This window comes from Amblyomma mixtum, chromosome 6 (assembly GCF_055824585.1).
Source record: "Amblyomma mixtum isolate Tamu chromosome 6, ASM5582458v1, whole genome shotgun sequence".
Taxonomy (NCBI): domain Eukaryota; kingdom Metazoa; phylum Arthropoda; class Arachnida; order Ixodida; family Ixodidae; genus Amblyomma; species Amblyomma mixtum.
In genome coordinates, this window is record NC_143017.1 from 150,420,469 (window position 1) to 150,444,487 (window position 24,019).

At 44.4% G+C, this 24,019-nt stretch overlaps 1 protein-coding gene across 1 annotated transcript in view; it reads left to right on the plus strand.

Annotated features, from left to right (window-relative positions):
* Cbl (E3 ubiquitin-protein ligase CBL) overlaps window positions 1-24,019 on the plus strand; it is a 48,079-nt gene that overhangs the window by 6,045 nt on the left and 18,015 nt on the right. The window contains exons 2-6 of the mRNA XM_089549607.1: window positions 2,132-2,278; window positions 4,468-4,599; window positions 5,906-6,043; window positions 10,071-10,290; window positions 15,669-15,836. Of these exons, the coding sequence (XP_089405733.1) occupies window positions 2,132-2,278; window positions 4,468-4,599; window positions 5,906-6,043; window positions 10,071-10,290; window positions 15,669-15,836 (805 nt within the window). The remainder of the gene's footprint in view (window positions 1-2,131; window positions 2,279-4,467; window positions 4,600-5,905; window positions 6,044-10,070; window positions 10,291-15,668; window positions 15,837-24,019) is intronic.

Consider the following 24,019-nt stretch of genomic DNA (forward strand, 5'->3'; position numbering starts at 1 on the left):
CTTGTGGTTACCTCTTCACTGCCCTGCTACAAAAATGGTGCCTCCACAAAGAACGTAAGCGTAATGGTATATCGCAAGCCGTTATACTTATCTTAATGCTTCAGTCAAATTGCATTCAGGCCAGTGAATAAGAAGTGCACGTTCTCGGCTAGTCCAGAGCTCAGTATCTGAATACCTGCATAGGGGTGACAAACTATATGTCTCGTGTGGTAAAAACAGCAACATTTTGTTCGTACGCAATATTGAGGAATATTTATTCTCCCCAAGGGACAAATACTGTGGGGCTTACTTGTAGCACTGGCTTCTTGTACAGTAATGAATCACGCAAATATTGAAGCATGCGAAAATTTTGTTGTCACTCTTAAAGTGCATTGTACTTTGTGTCCAATGAGTGTCACCCACAACCAAGCTCACAAGCGGCATGCTTCAGCTGTTCCCATGCGAGAGCAATTAAAGTCATGCCAGTGCTCTGGGCGCAACCAAAAATTGATTTTGCACACGAAAAGCTTGGTTAACTTGGCTCCACGCTTCTTTTTCCCCCCCCCCCCCCCCCTTTTCCCATCCGCCATTGACAAGACAGACGCGAATGTGTCTCGCACACCCACTCATGCGCTGGTTTCGGCTCTCGACCGTGGGCCGAGGGGAATAAGAGCAAAACACTCCCCGACGTACGGCGTGCACCTGAGTCGGTGCAGAAGAGTGAGTCGTCTGTCTGGCTCTGAGCCAGCTTGAGGGGAGAGGGGACAGGACTTGAATGAAAAAGTTTGGCGAAGCGCGACGGACGGGTAGCGGTGAGAAGGGAGGGGAAAGACCCTGGGCTGACGGCCACGGCTGCTGCGACCTAGCTTTCCGTTTTTAACACGCCGGCTTTTCTGCTCTCCACCGCAGGGGCATATGACATCACATCCTTCCTCCTCCCTCTCTGTTTGCTTGTGCCACATTGCAAGTGTGGAAACAAAAGAGGTGTTTCTTTTTTTTCCTCTGACCCTTCTTGTGCTTTCATTTCACTTCATTTTTTTTTTTCTTTGTTTGCTCTCACTTGGAATGTGTAAACAGCCCTATAGGTTGGTAGCGTTCGGAAGTTTCATCAACATTTTTTTTTTATTTTGACAAAGAAAATTGAGTTTCTTTCATTTACTTTCCAGTTTAATGCCGCTGTATTTTTTTAAAGCACTTTCGGTTACTAATGATTGCCTTCTACAGCAAAAGATGGAGCAGTTCCTTGTCAGTGCACGTTAAAGAACCCCAGGTGGTCGAAATTTCCGGAGCCCTCCACTACGGCAACTCTCATAGCCTCAGTTGCTTTGGGACGTTAAACCCCAATAAACCAAACTAAACCAAACCTTCTTATTCTGCAGCGTGCGGTTACATGAGATGCATAGAACACAGTTGTCAGTGGAGCTCATGCTAATTTGTGGACATTAAGAAACAAGCTCTTACTGCTATTATGTGTGGTTGGGTACCATTTTAATGAGGCTTCATCAGGCTTAGTCTAGTTTATTAAATGCAACTGTGCTAGTTTTTTTTTCTCTCTCTCCTTTTCTACATTTCTGCTTGTATAACCAATGAGTAAACCAGTGTAATAGCAAATGCATGTTTGTAGTGCATGCATTATGTAACCTCTTGTCAAAAATAACCCCACTATTTGTTTTCTTTCTTGTTGTATTTTATTCTACCTCTGACTTTTCGTCATGCAGGATACAAAAATGTCCAAATGGTTGTACAGTCATGTAGAATCGTCGGATGCCATATATATATATATATATATATTGTAAGGCTGCTTTTTAATTTCTGTAGCTTATACCTTTTTATATCAAAGTTTTCTTGCAGGCTAGTTGGTACAAATTATTTATTTTTAAAAACTGCGTAGTAATATGAGGATAGAATGACAAGTGAAGTAGCTTCTGCAGCTTGTTTTGGCTGCTCGTTGGTGCTTTCTTATTTGAATCTGGTCAGCGGTTTCTAGCCTTTGGACATTGATACTCTTTGAAAATTGTTAGGATTTGTGTGTGTACTTGTTACTGCATCTGTCTTTTGAGAACTAAGTGTTGTGTCTAATTTGTTTACGTTATATTCTTGTAATGTACATTGTGTGATGTGCAAACGGTGAGCGCACTCTCTTTCTGTGCAGGACTGTCGTAGCGTGGCGAGTTTTTCGACAAACGCTTCACGAAGTCCATCCCATCAGTTCAGGGCTTGAGGCCATGGCACTCAAGTCCACCATCGACCTTACGTGCAATGACTATATTTCAAATTTCGAGTTTGATGTGTTCACAAGGTGGGTGTGTGCAGTCTTTGTATTTAGGTTAGGAATTTTAACCATTAGTGGCACCCATTTTTATTGCACCCATTTGCGCATTCAAGTTTGTTGTGAAAGAATGTGTTGATGCATTGGGCATGTGGGAAATCTTGAGAGTTGGCTGTTCTCTTTCATTAGGATAACTGGCCACAAAAATTGACCATTGTTGGGGGATGTTATTACTTCTGATTGTTTTTATTTACAGTGATGGACATGTTTGCTTTGAGACACAGTGAACTCTGCCGTGCTAAATACTGTGGTCAGGATTTATTGCTGTGTAAATTACATGTTGTAGCAGTATCAAAAGCTGTTACCAATATATATATATATATATATATATATATATATATATATATATATATATATATATATATATATATATATATATATATATATATATATATATATATATATATATATATATATATATATATGGTTTGAGTTGTTTTGAGACATGATATTGTAGCTAATTTCTTAAGGTGCACAGCAGAAAAAAAAAAGGGCTTTTTGGAAAACGAAAAAAATTCCTTTGGCACGACATTTACATTTGAACAGCAGTGGCTACGATTAATTTGTTTCATTTCAGGACCTTAGTTAAGACCAGGTCCAAAAATCCTGCAACTGATTTTGAGGTGCCTTGAAGGGCAAGTCACACAGTCGCACGCGCTGCTGAAGGAAGTGTGCCAGGAAGTGGGCGTTTTGCTAGGGCAGGATGTTGTCCAGTGATAGTGCGTCCCAACTGAGCTCGGGTTGTGTGTGCTCCGAGCAGAAGCTATCTCTTTGTCATTTTATGGTGAGCTCATGCTGCAGAGATATGAAAAACTCCCCACTGTTCCTGGTTTTTTGTCGGCAGTGTAGTGCTTCTTTCCTTGGTGTGTTTAATGCACGAGTATTTTCCTTTTCCTAAGAACTTTGGAGCCTGGCACATGCTAGTAGTGGCCTTTTTTATAGAACATTTTTTCGTTCTATTTTGTATGTTCAGTGAATGATCCAGGTGTGGAAAACCGTACAAAGAGGAAATGCAGTTGTATTGCCTGCTCGTTCTTGATAGCTCTGGAAATACACCATTTATTTTATCATAATTGATAAACACATAAATAGCTCTTTATGCTATAAGCTCACTGACTGTGTTAGTTACTTATGTGCTGCTTTTCTCGTACTACTAATGCAAATCATTTGCAGAACATTTGCTAAATCAGTTTAGTACCAATGTGCTCAGTTTTTAGCTGGTAATGCACCCAACATTCAAGTATTCTAGACTTTATTACTTTCTATAGGGTGAATTTTTTTGGCTCAAACTAAAACATCATTTAAAGTCTTGTGATTATTTTTGTAGCATATTCGTAGCGGCACATATTTTGTTAAGGGGACTAAAGACCGAATTTAGAGGACCGCAATTTGCTTTGTGCAATGTAAAAATTAGTGTCCTAGGCGACCTGGTTTCACTGTGGTTATATTAGAAACACTGCAGAAGTTTTTTTTACAGAGAATTGTTTTATCTTTGAGTGCACTCTTTCTTATGTATCGCGATGCTGGGAACTAGATTAATGAGTGGTATAACAATTGCGTGCTGGCAAAAATGAACAAAAAACTACTGTGTCCCCCCCCCCCTTACCGACAGCCGTTTATAATGTGGAGGGCGTAAAGAAAAAATAATTTAATTTACTCTGCTGGCACTCCAGACAGTGATTAAACAGTTTTAGTACAGCATAATATTCATTTGCATTTTTCCACATGCATATCTGTTACAGCACACTAACTTTTGTCAGGCCAATGACAGTTTGAGGTGTGGTTATAGATGGGACAGATACTATATTTACTCTCGTCATGAACTCACCTTTTTTTTTCTTTTTTTTTTCGAAAAGTCGTAGATATTGGGGTGTGCATTGATTACGCGTTGTGTAACATTCAGAAAAATTTTATTTTTTGACCACCAAAATAGAGTTCATTACGCAAGCGTGCTCTTCACACAGCAGATACAGCGGTTCAAAACACTGTGGTGCCATCTAGTAACAACTTAAAACAATTTACCTCATTGATGCGAAGGGTGCACTTCTTTTTCACACAAATTTCTCTGTGTCAGAATCCCTTGGTTCTCAGATAAAAAGTGCATCTCTCCTGTTTTCAGTCATAGGCATCCCGTCACCGTCCTATCTTTACTATTACAGGTTATTTCAGCCCTGGTCAACACTTCTTAGAAATTGGCAAATTCTGGCAGTTACCCATCCTGGCTATGTTGCCTTTCTCACATATGATGAGGTGAAGGCACGTCTGTACAAATACATCAACAAGCCTGGAAGGTAAGCATTACAGCCTCTCTTTGTGCCAGGAAAATGGTGGTGATGGCTGCTCGCCATTTCATAAAAGGCTGTTAAGCGCATATCACCATGCGGTTGTGGTTAAAACAAGAATGCCGGTCAGACAACTTAATTAGGGACTGTACAAGGCGGTTATCGTTTGGTGCTCTTTTGTTTGGTATATTAAGCATGAAATACTTTTTTAGCTCCTATGATCAGTGTGCCGTAGTTGACCTTGGTGGTAGAACGGAGAGAGCACACTGAGGGGAACTGAAACAAACTTGGCGAAACTTTCCGTCTGCCTCCTGGTGCCTGTGTGCTGCACTAACGCCGGTAGAGCACATGCACCAACAGCAGCGTTTTCCTAATCATGTGGCGTGCAAATCCAGCGCACGGTGTGAAGGACCCTATGCTCTCTCCTGCAGCCGGAGCAGTGCACGTGCACTTCTCACTATGTGTAAGGAGTGTGAGTGTCGTGCCTGTTGCGTAATCAGTGTGCCTGAGGGCAATACCTTCCGCTAACCTCACTTTTTCTATTGGGTTCCGCGCCACACCGAAAGATGGTGCCATGGCTTCGCAAAAGACATGGCACTCTTCTGCATGAGTGACACTGTGGACGGATGGTCGTGATACGCTGAGATGAGACCTTACCTTGCAACGAGGTTCAGTCTCAAGAATATGCTACACCGTTACTGCAAAGCATTTCATTCTTAAGTCTACCCTCGACCATATGAGAGTGTTTTTTTTTTTTTTTGCTCTTCGGTCATATGCTGTGAACTATGTGTGTGTTTTTTCAACGATGCTGCTTCCAATTTTGTGTACGTGACAACCCTTTGTGGAACAGCATCTAGGCATTTGTGTAGGACTTCCTGCAGATGTCATCCAGACTTGCAAGCTTTCCAGAGTAAATCAGATGTTTTTCTTGTCAGGCAGTGCTTTGGAAACGCGTGTGAAGTTACCGCAAGAAAACACCTGCGGTGAAATAATTATTGAAAAACCTAGAAAGCTGCAATGTTTTTCTTGAGCACATTGGCCGTTGATGCACCATGATTAGCACACAGACAGGTGCGGGCTTGCAACTTACAATGCTGGTGCTTTTTCGCAAGCAACTTGTCGCTTTTCTGCTCCTGGTGTCAGTATGCTCAACTTGCGGTGTGAAATCTGCTGTGGTCCCGTTGGAGGTGAAAAGAGAGGTTGTCTAATTTTAATGCAGTCTGTTCCCTATTGAAACCCTAAGCGCTTGGGTGCACCTTTTCGTTTGTTTCTTTTCACATGATCACTGACGTTGTTACCCTGCTTGCATGCGCAGCTATGTGTTTCGGCTAAGCTGCACGAGGCTGGGTCAGTGGGCCATCGGCTATGTGACAGCAGAAGGAAACATCCTGCAGACCATTCCACAAAACAAGTCCCTGTGTCAAGCACTCCTGGATGGCTATCGAGAAGGATTGTGAGTGGCTCCTTTTGTGCCAGCGTTTTTCTTCTTTTCTTTTTAAACTTTTTTTTTGGCTGTGTGTAGTGCTTAAAATGTCATCATTTGTACAATGGTGTGCCTCCACTTTGTGTGCCATGAGCAACCATACTTATGTTCTAGCCAGCTCTTATAAGTGATCTGTTGTGTTCAGTTTTCTGTCTTCAGCTTAGTGAAAATCAGTGTGTGTAGTAACAGCGGTGGGCGAAGTCAAATTTTTAACTTTCAGCACTTGCACGAGCATGATTTTGAATAGCATGGAGACAGCCTCTCCTCGCTCTCAACCAGCATAGCACACAGGTGCAGCTTTTCAAAAGCTTTTTTGCTACTTGGTATAGCACACTATCAAATGGAAGCAAAGGATGACTTGTGAAAAAAAAAAATGAAGTATAGCATCGCTCTTAAGATGCCTTCATAATCAGCAATTGGTTCCAAGGTGTGCTTTTAGTTTACCTGTAATACGACATGCAGTGTTTACAATTGTCAATCTGCAGTTGCAGATTTATGGTGTTTAAGCTGTTTAGTTAGTTGGGTTTTTTTTTTCTTTTGTAGAAAGTAGCTCCAGGCAGGAAATGTTTGCAAGAAGCTTGGTCACAATTTTGTCTGTCGTCATTGCTATGCTTCTGTTGCGCCTCCCGCAGCTGCGTTTCTTTTTGTCTAAACCATCGGACGCTCAAAGCGCGCAGACTATAGGATGCTGGTTCATTGACATCGTTCAGAAATCTTTTGTGACATAACTGACGGCCTTCAAGGATGGGTAGATCTCTTATGCTGCTTTGCTCTTTTTTTTTTCTCTCCCCTTCTTTAAGATTCTCGCTCTAAAACAGTGGAAATTTCATGCCCAATACTGTGCAAGGCTGCCTATTGTGAGAGGCATTGACTGACCAACTTGTTGCTGGCAGCGCTGTTGCACAATGATCAGTGGCGGTCCTAGGGCGGGGGTCGCCCAACCCAAAAGCCTTTGCACATTTTCCTGAACGTCTATTTTCGCGCTCTCATAAGCAGAGATGTGATTTTTGACGTAGAAATGGAAAGCTTTTTCATCTGTGATGCGTCAAGTAGTCCCCTACTTTGTATGTTCACCGTGTTAGCCGCTGCCTTATTTCACACAATTCTACTTTCTACAGGTTCATTCATTTATCTATTTATTTTAGTACCTCAGTGATCCCAAACAAGGGGCATTATGTGAGGGGTGGGTTGTAGAGAAATATCAACAAAAAACGAGCATATTCTGTACAATGCCAACACCAAGGTTCAAAATACAAATGAAACAGGCAAACAGCTCAGAAAATCAGGACGCTCAAATGCTTTCGAATACAAAAGAAAAAAAAATAAGACAAGAATAAAAGACAGGAAGAAGCGCTGAACGATGGGTAAGAATTTAATAAAGGATTACAGAACAGTAAAAACGCATAGTGCAATAGGTCAACGTTAGAGGGGAAACGTGCTCGAAAACCTGAAATGTGTCTAAAGATTTAAGCTTATCTTTGAATACAAGCGTGTCTTCTATTATTACAGCGGCATTGGGAAGGCCGTTCGAATCTCCTGCTGTTCTGATGAAGAAACAGTGCGCAAATATTTGTGTTTTTGGGCAAGGGTATGACACCTGTTGACTGTTTTTGTGACAAGCTGAAAACAGGGAGTGTTTTGTACATAGATGCTTAAGGGAAATGAATAGTAGAAACGGTGAAAAAGGGCTAAACTTAAACTAGCTAGTTTTCGACGGTGCTTTAATAATGGCAAGCTGGATCGGTTCTTCAGATCAGTTACACTTGTGTAGGATGAATAATTGGAATGGACAAATCTAATGTCGAGATTTTGATATGTGCTCTCAGAAAGGTATTCCTCATGTGGGCTCCAAATGACGGCTGCATATTCTAATTTTGGGCGCAGTTATGTGGTGTAGGCTGGTAATTTTACATGTGCAGAGGCAAACTTCAATGAGCTTTGAAGATAGCCAAGGGATCGGCTGGATGCTGCAGTGATGTGGTTGATGTGCGTTGACCGCGTCAGATCGTCAGACAGGTGTAATCCAAGATATTTGTATGCTTTAGGAGCACGTGAACGAGAACCGCAGATAAAGTATCTATGTGGTATTAAGTTGGAGCGTCTATGGAAATGCATGCCCTTACACATAGCAATATTTAAAGACATTTGCCATTTTTCACTCCAGTTTCCTGCTGCTAGTAAGTCACGTTGTAAGCTAATACTGCCTTACAGCAATATTAGTTATACAACAGGCTGGTAGTTATACGAGTGCAATTCATATGTGACTGTCGAGGTCTCGTGGTCCTGCTGTGCCCCCACAGTTACTTTTGCGCTTCGTGACTGGCACTATCAATGAATTTGAAATATTGCGAGATAAATATATCTGTTTTGTCTGTGTGTTTTATGGGGGTTTAACGTTCCAAAGCGACTCAAGCTATGAGTCGTCCGCCTCTAATCAATGGTCGGTTGCCCTCAGTCCAGGGCTCCGCTGGCCACTGCCGCCCGTTGAGCTCGCTGTACCAGACCTTGTTGGTCTTCACAGCGGTCGCTGGACAGCAGAGTCTCCCACTGCTCCGCACTAGGGTTTTGTATTTTGGGGACCACGTCTATGTTTTGGAAGGTCATGTAATGTGATATAGAGTAGGTTTTTCGTTGCACCAGAGACATTTGTCCGCGTATATCGTAGGGTGCATTTTGTTTAGTATATGTAGGTTTGGGAAAGAGCCTGTTTGTAATTGTCACCAAGTGACAGCTTCCTTTCTGCTGAGAGATTTGTGCGGCGGGGGATATCGCATTCTTCTGCCTCTGTAGTTTTGTAGTATGGCCGAGTATTCCCTGGGTGGTGGCGCGAGTTCCGCGGTCTCGTCGGTTGCTCGGAAAGTAATGTATCCTCGAGCTATCCTGTCGGCCTCTTGGTTCCCTGCCACCCCCGTGTGCCCCGGTACCCACACAATTTTGTGTGGGATCTTGTCGTTTTGTTCTTCCTGGTTTTTAATTCTGTCGCTCTCTGCGAGGAGTATACGGAAGGCGTGACGACCTATCCTGCCATTCATGTAATTTCGGCAGGCTGTTTGAGAGTCCGTGAGTATTGTTAGCGACCGCCCGGTTCTATAGCCCTCCGCCACCACTAGAGCAACAGCTACTTCCTCGGACTCTGCAGCTGTGCAGCCTCGGAGAGACGCGCTGGTCATTTCGCGTAAAGACGAATCGACCACCGCTGCCACAGCGATTTTGGTGTCTCCTCCTCTCCAAGACACGTCTGCATACACGGTCATGGCTTGAGGAGCGTATGTTTTTTCGATAAATTCGGCCCTCGCTTCTCTTCTGCCTCGATGGAGGTTGGGATCCATGTTTTTTTTGGTATTGGCGCTACCTTGAGGGTCTTGCGAAGCTCGCCGGGGATAGTTGCCGTCCTCGTCATTTCTCGCATCTGCTCGCGGTATCCGAGCCTCTGCAGAAGTACTCTTCCAGTCGACTTCGACAGAGAAGGCTCCTTGGGGTAGAACCAAGACGTCTCTGAAGATGCCCCCAAACCGCAGGAATAAGCATTAGTAAAGATAAAGTTTTCCCGTCCTTCAAGCTATGAGGGACGCCAAATGAAGGGCTCCGGAAATTTTGACCGCCTGTGGTTCTTTTACGTGCACTGACATTGTGCAGTACACGGGCTGCTAGAATTTTTGCTCGATCGAAATTCGACCGCCGAGTAAATGTATATGAATTATATAAGCTAATGGTTACATCAGCAATATTCATATATAAATCATAAATAGATATGAATTACATATGAATATTGTGCACGTAACCGTTAGCATTCAAAGCATGGGTTATGGTATAACATCTTATCGTTCATCATTGATTTTTCATCAACAAAATGCAGAAAAATTGTTGTGCATATAGAGTGTAAATAAAAAAAAACGTTTCTATTTTTTTTTTCTTTTTTTGGTATACGGAAGTCCGCCCCCCCCCCCCCCCCCCCAGACCCAATCGCTGGGACTGACACTGATGACATCTCTTGCAGCTACCTCTACCCTGATGGGCGCAACGTGAACCCAGACCTGAGTTGGGCTGTGCAGGCGACGCCAGAAGACCACATCAAAGTGACGCAGGAGCAGTACGAGCTCTACTGCGAGATGGGCTCCACCTTCCAGCTGTGCAAGATCTGTGCCGAGAATGACAAGGACATTCGCATTGAGCCCTGTGGGCATCTCCTGTGCACCCCGTGCCTCACCTCCTGGCAGGTCAGCCTCCTACTTCCATAAGTCCTGCTTCCCTAAGCATCCCCCCCCACTGCAGTGGGTGAGTGGCTGCGGTGTTTGGCGGCTGAGCCAGAGTTTGCAGCCTTGACCCGGGCCGTGGTGGCACTGCGTTTCAGGGGAGATGAAATTCGAAAATGACTCTGTGTTGGGTGTTTTGGTGCTCGCCGAACACGCCCAAGTGGTCAGAATTATCCTAGGGCCCTCTTGAAAGCTCTTTAAGCTATTTTGTTAATTTATGATCAGACTTGATGTAATTTGCCATTCTATTCAGTTTGTTGCACTGATTTCGAATATTTAATATTTTTTTTATAGGACAATCAGTTGCAAAGATAAACTATATTAATGGTTCATAATTAGCAGAAAGAATGCAAAATTAACCACACTACGGAAATTGATATCGACATATAGTTAGGTACTAGAAAGCATAAGAAATACAATGTTAGGAGTACTTTTTTCATGTAACACATATTAGTGATGCTATGGCAATTGAAAGTTCACTGTTCCAAATGTGGGTGCAATGTTTTCTGATCTAGAGCAGAAGTGCAAAATGTTGCAGCATAAATTTCAAAATCTGTTCCTGACATTGTGTGCTTTGTGCTCTTAGCTACATGCCGCTGTAAAAATAATGGTTCTACCTGCCTTGAAGGCCGAGATATTGCTGCCGCAAATTAGCAAGAAGTAAAAAAATGGATATTTTGAGAAAACGTTTTTGCGTGGAATTTAGCTCGCAGTGATGTTATAAATTTATCCGGCGTCCAAAAAACTGATCTACAAGATGGGAAACCTGGTGAATAAAGGAATGTTAGCTGTGGATGTTGAAAATGTAATTTTCAAAAAGATTTTTTTTTCGCGATTTTTTTCGTCTCAAAGAGCCATGTCCCCCACGGTCGAAACTGTCACGTCAACTCAGCTCGAACATTGCGCCAACTCAGAACCTCCTTCGTTCGTCGTCTTCCTCCTTGCTGTGTTGCTCGTCCACCTAATGGGCACTTCTTTGTCTTCACTCACTGGCGTGAACTTCTTTTTCATCTTCAGATAACAACACAGCGGCAACATCAAAGAATGAGGTGTCATCCCCCATAGTGTAGCGGAATCTTGGGCAGCACCTAGTCAGCATAACAGAGTAGCCATGCAGGCTAGCTGGTATGCATCATACATAGTGGAATCAGCTGAAAAACGCTAGCACCAGAGAAAAGGAGGACACTGTTCTGTTTGTTTCTTGCTCAGGTGTGTGTATGATGTGAATCTCAGGGGGTCGCGAAAGATGTTTGTGTCATCCGAATGGAACAAAATTTCTGCTCAGAAACATGGGAAATGCATTCACGCTGATCCATCAATGGGATTTATGTGTGGCTTTGCACCACCGCTCACTACTCTGCATACCACAGGAATGGCGATCACGGCGTCGGTGATGTACATGCCGCACACCACGGCTTGCTGTGCGCACCATGCAGATGGAAGTCGCGGCATTTGCAGTGTGTGGGCCGTGCACCACCACTCGCGGCTCACAGAGTGGCTCGCTCGTTCAGGTAATCCGCAGTGGCACGGGAGAGTGTTTGGAACTGAAATACTGCGCATTGTACACAATGCCCTGCAGCCAGGGAACTTTACGAATTCATTTCCTCCCAAATTCGTATCATCTGTATGTGAAATCTTGCAGTACGGTCGCCGACTGATTTTCCAGACTTAGCGAAACCTGAAGAATGGTCCCAGTAATAGAGCAGTCCATAAATTTAAAAAAATATTACTTTGCTCAGAAAAAACCAGCTTGAAAAATCTCGAATTTCGTTGTTGCCCATGCTCTGCTGGTAGGTGATAATAATAGCTTGTATTTCAACCGGAGTCATGGTTTCGTCACGTCTGCATTGCACTACTGGACCTCGCAGCCAGGATTTGTGGCGCTAGCTCACTTTGATGGGACTGACAGCTCAATATTAGGCACCCAGTTTTTTTTGCTGCAATGGAAAGCTTACTGTCTAAGGTGCCCGTTGCCGTAGTGGTTTTGTTGCAAACTCCGAACATTTTCACAGAGTTTTTCGATTGGTGGATGCGCCGTCTTTTCATGCTTGAAACCAGCATCAGCGAGCCCAATAGCGTTTGCTGCCGTGTTTGTGTTAACCGGACATTAATTACACAGTGCTTTAGTATGGAATAGCGTCCATTTGAGTTCCCAGGTCCAACACTACTACAGTACATGGCATATGCCTCAGGATGTTTAATGCTTCACCCAGAAAATGCACGGCACTGTGGTACCATCTAGTGACAAAAGCTAGTAGCACTTCACTGCTGACGCGAAATGTGTGTTGCTTTTCATCGAAGGGTGCTCAGGAGATCGTTAACTAAATAAGTTGTGATGAACACTCTTCAAAGAAAAAAACAGTGTGCACAAATCAGCAGTATTTCACTTACCGTATTTACCCAATTCCAACGCGCACCTTTTTTCGGGGAAAATACGTCTCAAAATCGCATGCGCGTTGGATTCGAGTGCAAACCGAAACTGCCCCATAGCTGCCCATCGTCATCGCCATTATACGATGTGGGAGCTCACTAACTGATGGCAAACATGGGAGCACGTTTTCTGGTCGTTTTCTGCGTCGCAGGAGCCGTTTTCAACCGGTGTTGCGCTTGTCATTGGTCGCGTGCTCAGCGACCACGGACCACGTTCACGGCGACGCTATCCCGTACCATAGCCCGTGCACTGCCGCGGGCGGATGCCTCATCACTGCCTTTGCACGATCGAGATACGCGGCTCGAAGAATATGTTGATGAAACAACGGTTGTCGGAAACGCGTCATTTCAGCGGTAAAGTTCCAAAAACGATGAGAGTCCTTTCTGTTTTGCGGCCGATTTCTGACAGAGATTACATCGTCCGCCAGGCGGGGCACGCCGCGCCGCTAGCGAGGTCGTGCATCATGCTGATCTTACAGATAACAGCGCTTCCGCGCTCGTTTTTACGCTTGTTTTGGCCATCGAACATATTTATCTTTCGCTCAGATGCACTGACGAAGTCATGGATGCTCTGCAAGAAGCTTGAAGGATCCAAATGGTGCATCGCCGTTGCCGCAGTTACGCCTAGCAGCAGACGAACCTCCCGTCACCGGAGCTCTCCGCTTGCGCTTTGTCAGGAACTTGCGTGAACGAAAATCTCGTTTCTCAGTCACATCCATAGCGGAGAAAGGAGAAAAACCCGGGCAGAAGCGTTGGTTCACGTCTCAGTGGCGGCAGAACGAAGAAAGATCGTCTGCGTCCGACTGTGCGGGGGAATGTTCGTAGCTAATGGAAGGGCTCCGATCGTACCACGTGATTTGAAGGGCCAGTCGCGACGCTCGACTCGGGCGGAAAACAATCTTTTTTTTTCGTATTTTTATCAAGAATGCGCCGCTGCTGCAGTGGCTTCTGGTAGCAGATGGGTAGGCCTACTTCCCCGCGAAAATTCAAGAGCGGGCGACGCCGTGGAGCGAAATGCCGCGTTCCCGAAATTCGGTCAAATTCGCACTTTCGCGAGCCACCGCGAGTGCTTTAATTGCATTTTTTACTGAGTTCCTATTGATTATCGGCTTTGATTTTTTTATACATAAAAGAAGATTTGGTTTGGGGCAATACAAAACGCAAGAAAATACAAAATGGACTTTATCGAAAAAAATCGCGGTTTTTTCACCCGCATCTATCCTTAAAATATAAAAACGGTTGCAAATTATTTTCATTCGTGGAAGTCACATGCACGTTAGAAGCAGGGCTTGTAGTTTTTTTTTTTTCATTACCAATATCGGGCGTGCGTTAGAATCGGGCTTGAATTTTTTTTTTGGTGCCGTAAATTGGGTGCGCGTTGGAATCGGAGGCGCGTTGGAATTGGGTAAATACGGTAGATGTGGTCAAGTGGTGGGACATGCTGATAATGGCAAGGTTTCACAGCAAAATGGCACATCGGCAGGTTTTATGCGATTTTCAGTGCAATATTAAAATTATAATTCCTCGTGTCTTTGATACTGTTTTTCTCAGTTCTTGGAGTATGAGGCAACATCTCTTCATTTCTGTCGTGATCTCATAACGCGTTTCGGTCAAATGTCGGTCACTTTTAAGAGCGGGACAACGGCAGCGTTCACCGCGGCTCAGATGACGCTGCTTGTGGTGCGGAGAGAGAGTTGGAAGGTGGTGTTGTGGCAGTAGGATGGGTTGTAATCAGAGGCGCTCTCTTCTTCCTGCAAGTTGCCTTTATCTGTCTTCATGATCACCACTGCCCATGAAAATGGGCCACGTCCTCACCTTGCATGATGTCCTAGTGGTAACAATGAACAGAAATTTCCACACCTGTCTAAGCCAGTCTGTCCCGTTGAATCTGTTCAAATCCAAGATGGAGCACTCACGGCAGCAAAGAGTGTGCTGTTTATGGCAGCAGTGCTCGCCCGCATCTTTGTTAGGTCGAAAAATTGAAGTCTGAGATATTGGTCATGAAAATGAATATGTTCCTGTGAGGTGTATGACATTTCAGTAAAGTCTGAAACCTTGCACAAGTCTGAATTATTGTAGTCTGAAAAATCTGGGGGCTACTATTATAAAAGTTTGGTACAGCTAAATGTTTCAGTGAAATGTTGGTTGACACAAGAGCTCATTTTTCTTATTATATTCACTCAGCTGTGGAACTTGTACGTGAGGGAATTCAGCTGGTCCTGCTGGAACCTTCTCACGGGCAACCCTTGTTCAATGAGATTAATTCTGTACGTTTGTCTCGTGACCCGCCGCGGTGGCTCAGTGGTTGGAGCACTCGGCTGATAAGCCCGAGGACGCGGGTTCAATACCGGCCGCGGTGGCTGAATTTCGATGAAGGCGAGATTTTAGAGGCCCGTGTGCTATGCGATTTCAGTGCACGTTAAAGAACCCCAGGTGGTCGAAATTTCCGGAGCCCTTCACTACGGCGTCCCTCATAGCCTGAGTTGCTTAGGGGTTAAACCCCAATGAACCAATAAACCAGACATTTGTCTCATGCACAGTTCTGTACAGCTACGTTGAATCGCACATGTTTGGAGGCTAGAGTTAGCTAGAAGTTGACATTGTTTAAGGCGCACACAGGCTTGTTGTGCTTATTAGGTGCTTAAACCGGGAGTGCTTAGTCCTGGCAGTACCCGTGATCGAACTGGTTCATTGTGCAAAGCACCCATGCTTTGTAGTTAAGAGTAAGCCTCGTCTTCATGTGTGCGCTGGCAGAGGTGGCCATCTAGTTTGGCGAGGCAACCCTTGGTTGACAAGATCTCAGCACTATTATTTGACATTGTGTTTTCTTTATCTCAAAGGGAAAGAAAAGAAGAAGAAAAAGAGCTTTTGTGGTGCAGGTCATGTGTTCAAAGCCTGTCTCTTTTTTCCAGGACTCGGAAGGCCAAGGCTGCCCATTCTGCCGGGCCGAGATCAAGGGCACTGAGCAGGTGGTGGTGGACCCCTTTGACCCGACGGGCCGGACAGTGCGCAAGACCGACCTGCAGAATTACAACCACCCAAACAGTTTGGTCGACCTCGATGATGACGAGCCTTTTGAGGTAAAAGAACTGCTCACTATCGCCTCGTGACCGTGCCCCACCCCCTCTCCCACAACATTTCCTCCTTCCCCACCCCCTGTGCTGTTCGTACACAACTGTCCTGTGCCACGGACGGCCAGCCAGCTTGGTCGACATCTGCTGCGTCCTTTGAGGTGCAGAGGAAGTGTACACCACTACTGCCCAGGCGCCGTATTTACACGTCGCTCACCTCCCCTCTTGACCTCTGCCGGGTCTGATCAGTCACCGCTAGAACCATCCCTGGCTTGCTGTACCCTTTGGGAGAGAGAGGTCCCCCACAAGCATGGAGGAACTTCCTACCATCTCACTACTGACTGGCTGCTTCACCCTGTTCCTCCTTTGCCGTGTGGTTCAATGAGAGAACTGCCCGTTATTGCCTAATGTCTGCTATTTTGCGCTGCTGGCCAGGGGCACCATTCTTCCCCATTCCTACTCCCCTCCCCCCCTCAAATGTGAATGTGCTGCACCCTATTCCGATGGCCCCATTCTGCCTGCGCCAGCGTGTATGTATGTATGTGTGGTGTGTGTGTGTGTGCGTGCACGTGACTGTTGTGTGCACAATGACCAATGACCGACGTTTCACCTTGAGGCGATGGTCCGGATGCCAAAGAACTGTCGGCCAGCACGCCCTTGACACTAGAACAGACGTGCAGTAGTCACAAAGCGTGTGTGTCACAAGCCTGCCCTCTTTTGCTTTGTCAGCTTGTTATATTTTTTTATTTTTTATTTTTTTTGCATGTTACAGAAATGTAAGTGCACATTCTAGTGTTGAAAATGTGGCAGTGGCAGTGCTTCAGTCCTTGTTCCACTTGGTTTTGGCTGGTAAACGTTGTTTAGAATTTAAATTAACGTGCCACTCAATGAAAAGCACCAAGATGTAATATGTGCATCATTTGTCAGAACAAAATGTGTAACAATAAGAAGTTAGAGATTTTTTTCTTCACTCTAGTAATACCTAATGTTTTCCTTAATAAGCAATTAAATTACAGTAAAACCTCGTTAATTCTAGGATGTTCGGACCGCAGAAAATATTCAAATTAACCAACCACAGCAAAAAGAATGGACGCAGGGAAAAAATTGCATTACAGGAACACGCTACCTTTTCTGGACGGACCTTGTGACTGCCGTATATCGGCGCCTAAAATTTGACCATCCTGCTCGTAGCCCTTGCTGGCAAACAAAAAATACAAAAGTCAGCGCGTACCCCTGCCCCGCGTGCTTCGGCCCACCGCCGCATTTGTTTTGTAGTTTCCTGCGGGACGGCATCACAGTGCCAACTCAAAGCAGCTAACGCTTAACACTGCAATCACAAGGACAGCAGTGTGATGCCAATGAAAATAAAAAGCAAAAAAGTGGCACTCCACACTGCCTCCGTACTCTCGTGCTTCCCAACTGCAAGCGGCAAACTGAGCTGCAAACAGTCCTGTAGTTTTGGATTCCGGCGTGACGCAGGCCTTGGACCCCTGGATGTTATCGGAATCGGAATTTTCTTCGGTGGAACCGATCAGCATACAAATTGACGACTTTTTCTTTTTGACACAAGGAGCCCTGTGTGTCCGGCTGGGAATAGGCACCGGCACGGGGTGCATACTAACTGGCGCTCGTCCAAAACTACCTTAGACCCCACCAATAGGTTGGCACTGCATATAGACCGACTCCAAATTTTAGAATGGTCATTTTTTGAAGAAAGGTCAACCTAACCCTTATATCACGGCACACTGCTCGAAGAAACGGCACAGGCTAGCATTGTGCGCAGTCAACCCGTCACGGGACATGCACGGACGCTGTTAGGACTGGGAGATGCTTCGAGGCCAGCGCCTTCGCTAGACGCTGCGGCGAGAGCACACCATTTCAGAACTTGTATTCACAGCTGCGTTGCAGTGAAGCGCGTCTTCTCCTCCGCAGGCGCGTGCTTGGCAGTTTACAAGCTGTACGAGATCGGTTTTTGTGCTGAGAGTACTGTGGCTGGGGCGCTTCGCATATCGAGCATCGTCATTGCTAATCGGCAGGGACCTTCGCTTCATCGGTTTGCGGCGAAATCGGGACCGGATATCCTCGAATGGCATCTCATATCTTTAAATTAACCGGGCCGGTGCACGCTGCCACTTTTAATTATCCTGTCAAATTTTCATTAGAAATTACAGGACTGCAGAAATCCTTTGAATTAACTGAGTTCGAATTATCGAGGTTTTACTGTACTCAACTGTAGCCATAACGGGGTTTGCTGTAAGAATACAATGAAGGGAGGGTAATAAGGGCTTTCCACGACATGCATCTGCCTGCTGCCGCCTTCGCCACTTTCCCATAATGCCTTGTTGTCCTGATATTTTGTTTTTCCTCTTGCATACCAAAAACATTTTTCCGGTTTGCATTGTGCCAGGGTCTTCTGCTTGTTTATTTATTTCGTTTTGATTTGGTTCCATGTTGACCATTTTAGCTGACCTATCCACCGAGTGCAATTTGTTTCTTAAACTGCCGGCAACAAGCTTTTCATGTGCTGTTGGTCAGCCAGCTTGCCTGCTTGGTGATGTGTACGCATGTTGCGCACATGAGCGTTCGCGTGCCTATTTTCAGCGCATTGTCAAACATAGACATTCTCAAGACAGAAACACAAAGAAAGTTTTTTATTTCGTATACCTTAGATGCAGCCTGCTGGTCTGTGAGTCATTAACATCCCCTGGCTGTTCCTCTTCTCTTGGTTTGAGGCAGCACACTTGACATGGTTTGCGAATGTGTCGGGAACTATACCATGTCTGCTTTAGTGGTGACTGAAGCAACGTTTTAGCACAAATTATTTATTTTGCTTTCTTTTGTGACGACAGTCGAAGTAGTTGTTAAAGCGTTTGGGAACTTGTGTCGCACACAAAAGATAGGGCTAACAGTTTTTAAAGACTTTCTGTTTTTGTCATTTGAGTTATGTTTTACTTTCTGCGTTAAGTGAAATACTTTTTTTTCTGTGAGCAGAAAAATGAGCTCTTCTAGCTTTGCACTGCTTTTTCCCACGAGAAGTGGTGCCATCTGAGAAATGCGTGGAAACTGGTTGAAAACAAATGCACATTGGTCAATGCAGGCGTGATTTTGTTCCGCAAGACTCGAACCGCACATGCGAAGTGGCAAGTGTGCGCTTGACAGCAGCTGCCATCTGTTGCTTGCGCCTGTCACTAACACAAACTGCACATGTGCAGTAGTAGAGCCTGATGGTTTGTTTTCAGCTAGTGGGACTGGATGAGGAGAGACGCGCATTCACAGAGCGGCCCTGTGAAGAAGGCAGACTGTTAGTCATGTGTTTCTCTCTCTTTTTTTTTTTCGTTTATTTTCTTTCGTTTTCAAAGGACACAGAAACTTTTGCAACTGCATTAATTCAATAACTGCTACTGCTGAGTGAATATTTTATCAGAACAGAGTGCAGCTAAAAGTGCTTATGAAAACAATACATGTGGTGCTGTGTCATAGCCAAACATAGCCCTAAGAAATCCTTTTATTCCTAATGACTGCTATTGCCTCCTGTCTGTTTATTTCCTTTTTTTTATTAGGTTATTAAATGATAAAAGAACAGTAAAACCTCATTGATATGTTCCCGGTTCCTTCAATTTTGCAGTTCATGCACTCAAAATCACAGGCATTTAGAATGTCCCATAGAGTTACATTCTTTTTCTCCCAGTTAATACGTCCCCAGATAACTCCATTTCCGGGCTACTTCATTTAAAATTTCAACATTATCTGGTCGTATGATATGTTTAGCTATCAACTGCACCTGTGCAAATGTACAAGTGGGCCAGACATGGGGGCATAAAGCCAGAAAGCTGCACCAGTCACCCACCGTGGTGGTGGTGCCGCCATGGTGGCAGTGCTTTTGTGTTAAGGGGCAATGAGATGCACAGAAAAAAAAATGGTACGCTATTATACAAACGCACTGTTCTTGCGAGAGCACAACATGAAGAGGTGAAACGCAGAAGATTCTTCGCAGTGCCTGAGGGTGTGTTGCAAAGTTCCTTCCCTGCTTAAGGCGAACACAGATGCTGACTGAATTCCGCGAGCACTAGGAAAGGAGCTGCTTAGATCTTGTGCTGAAAAGTGCTGATCGACATTTTTATAGTTTGAAATTGTCACCAAATACGTTTGTACCTCACTCAGGAGTTACATTTTTCGAAATTAAGCAGTTTGCATCATACATTTTTCTCAGATTTTTTTTCCACAGTTCTTTTCTATTGTGAGAGCATTACTTGGCTCGTTGTGCGAAAACTGCGTCGTTACCCAGTACGATTACCTGAAAGCCGTGGCAGGCACGCATGGTAGAAACGAAACGCAGCCCGCAAATGACATCATCACCCCTCCTGGGGCAATAGGCCAAGAGAGGGAAACACTGCGCTGAGCACTGTGGAATGCAATGGAATGCAATTCTCACTCTCCGCCTTGACAAAACACAGCGCACAGCACAGAGAAAAAGGAAGCTTGCAGTCGCAGCTGGAAACAGGGTTGGGGGTGACCCTCCTCCTACCTGGGGTGGCTACACGATACCCCCTCAGTCAGCTATCAGCAGACCAGGCTCAAAATGGAAGCGGCTGGCCTCCTGTGCCGCACTCACTGGACAACAGGCCACTGTCACGCCTGACTTGACATGGTACTTAAAGATTGTGGTACATGTAAGCAGTAAGCAATGCTCTAGAAAATACTGTGCACCACTTTCATATTCATGTAAACACGACTGGCGGTTACACAAAAGGGAAAGTCCCCGCCGCAAATGTTGGTTGGCCTTCAGCTTTCGGAGAGTGAGGTTGCAGCTCTGTGGAGTCTTCTTCATCCGAAGTTGAATCGCTTGCGTCTACATCATCAGGCGAGATATAGGAATGCGTGGCCAGAGGCGGCAAGTCACTGCTAATGAAGTACGAGACCATCCCAGTGCAGCAAAAAACGCCAAGCGAGCTGCTGCAACGAAAAAACGTTCACCCCCCAAGCCCCTGACAACTCAGCGACACACTCTGCGACAAGTAAAGCTCTTGCATCTGCACATCATAATAAGATTTGCTTAGGTGCCACAATTTTTTCTTTTTTTTTACATATCAACGAGGTTTTACTGTAATTATCAGTCTTGCAAGCAGTTTTGTTAGTAATGGTCTGGGATTGTTTTATAGTTTCTCATGAGCATTTTTTTCTTTTTTCTTCTAATTTTTTTTATTTGGTTAATACAGTAAATATGAGCAATTTACATTTTCATTGGTCATTTGTTCCTGATTTGCTAGAAAACTTGTGCTCTTATTGTTTTCACTTGCGACTAATTTTGCAATCGTACATGTAGTGTTTTCTTACAATATGACTTCAAACAACAACATAGATACCTGTTGTCATCGTTTCTTTGAAAGAGATCGCAGGACGATTTTTTTTTATCCATATATGGCTGACTCTGAGCCAAACCCTAAAATGGCTGCTGAACATTGCGTATATATGTTTAGCTGTGGAAAATTGAATGCATTTATTTCTTATACCTTCAGGGCCTATGTATAGGTTGCATTTGCTGAGTGGGCCTGTAGAAATATGAATCCTTGTCATTTTTTCTGTCTCTTATATGTAACATCTGGACATAAAGAGGCAAAAGCTGCTGTAAAGTAACTGTGACAAAATTCGCAAAACTCTTTGTAAGTTGTTATATGTGGGATGGTTTTGTAATTGTCTGGTGTCTTGGCTCTGATGTCGCATCATCTATTGTAGCTGGCCAGCTCTTCGGTACCAAACAATCACAAAATGTATTTGTGCACAAAGATGTACAAATGACTACAAGTTTAGGCCCTGATAGTTATTGCATAATAAGTTTAGGCCCTGATAGTTATTGCATAAAGAAAGCAGAGGAGGCTGCAGTTTTAAAGAAAGGCCATTCAGGTTTTGCACCAGTTTTATTTCGTTCTGTTGGCTTGCACAAACCTGTGTTCCTTGCTTTTTTTTTTCCTGACCTTGCTGGTGAGCAAGCCTGCAAACCTCTTTATGTTTATCAGGAGCTTTTAAAGGTAAAAATTTGGAGAAAAAAAAAAGAAAAAGCCTGCAGTCATTTTTGTTTCTTGTCTAGATGGTAGCACGAAAAGTAGAAAATTCGCTTTGAAGGGTAGGTTTATCGAGTGTGTTGAGTGTGCAAATTATTAGCCTTCCCATTTTCGTCGCTGTTACACGTTCTGTCTGAGTACAAATGATACTGTTGGACAAACCCTGGATGTGTTTGCTTTCTATGCTTTTTATTTTTTTGCACTTCCTGTTCTGAGATATACAGTGTGTATTTTCCTAAGGGCACACCCTGTATGTATTCTTGCCGCACTGGTGATTTATTTATCTTGCTACAACTGCCATAGTGATATTTGGCTGCAAGTAGTACTATTGTTCCTTCTTTATTTCTTTCCTCCTTTTTTTTTTTTTTCAAATCTGAGTTCTCAAATGCAACAGCATGCTGGTATGAACACTGGGTTATGTATGCATGTCATTCTAATAATTTATGTCACTTGTACATACAGTGAGAGAGGACGAATGCGTTGCTTGTGTGCATGTCTCTGTGTGTTTTCTTAACTTGTACACTTATGATTGCATGAACTGCTTGAGCTGCTTGTGTTTTTTAGTTTGAAACAATGTATGAATATAGCTTATTATGGTTAATGTCACACGCGATGAGATAAGGGGAACATGCACTCAGTGTCAGAGTCAGCCAGCAAAGTCTGTTGTGGTTTGTCGAAAACTTAAATAAATGCCTGGCGTTTGTTTTTTGTTTTTTTGGCTGATGCTGAAAGTTTTAGTCCAAATAACGTAATTTCCCAAAGCTATTCTCAGTTCTTGTGTTCACTGTAACTGCCTTCCAAAGTGTGTAATAAACATTCTAGTTTCTTTGGGAGCATGATGCCATGGAAGCTGTGTTTTTCTTTTGTTTCCTTTGTTGATGTAAAAGTAGCAGCCTCACTGCCATGCTTGAGGTGTGCTTAGAGGGCCATTTATTTTTAGTAGAAACTGCCTAACGTGTAGAGTAAGTGCATTGATAGAGGCTCACCAGTCAGCCTCATAGTGTTAGAACAGCCCCTTTGTTATGGATAGGTCACATTTTAGAGCGCAGCTCTTTGGCGTCCGTTCCTGGGTTTCGCGTCGTCGTCGGTGTTGTCGTCGGCCTCGTAACCAGCTCCGCCCCCCTTTCATCCCCCCAGCGCTAGCAGCGACCGACTGATACCGCTGGATGCCGCTGACGCCGCTAGAGAGTCAAGATAACGTGACTGCATAGAACACCGTCGCCGCCATGCAGAAAGAGGAGGAAAGGGTCCCCCCCCCCCCCCCCCCCCCCTGTTCTTGTGTGGCGGATAGGGTGTTCTTCAGTTGCCGACGCGCCGGTTATTTCACGTAGGCCCCGGCACGTCGACGAATACGTGACCACCTTCCCACGGCTAGACCTGGTTCTTAGTGCTGCGGAAGCGAGGGTATCATATTGTTTGTGTCGGCATCGGCGGCGTTGTCCCTGAAACCAACTCCGCAGCTGGGGTTGACTCACTATCGAAAAGGTGAAACAGCTTATTTGCTGCGCTCAAATTTCGCATTAGGAAGTAACGTAATCGTTGGTAATTTTTTTTATTTGATAGTCAGTGCCTCTCTTGGTTAACACTAAGGCGGCCTACCATTTTGTTTTTTTTTTACTTTTGTTTACAAAACATGCAGATGTTCTTGAAATACAACCCCTTAAGGTACAAGGGACACACATGTCCCCAATTTTCATGATGTGTGACAGTGAGCAGCGGTGCCTCTGTCGCTGCAAACACTGCTGTTTGCAATAGCTATGCTCTAGATGTGTCATATATCACGCACGAGGTGACAGCAGTTCTGCTAAAAGCACGCCAAAGGAGGAACAAGCTGCCAAGGGAGACGTGCAGTGTTTCTTCAATCACGTAAATGCTACTTTTTACAGAAATATCACTTGATTTGCCACATTTTCACTAGTATATACCGCTAAGCTCTTAAGGGACCAGCACACATTGAACTTGAATGAATGTTCTTGGCAGAATTGTTATAAAGCACAACACATGACCTGGGACATAGGGACAATGGGCCATGTGTCCCGGAGCTTAACTTGTCCTTTGTGCAACAGGAATTTTTCCTGTGTTTTGCTGTCTATTTGGAGACCAAAACAAACAGGGAAAGACCACTGAAGGGTA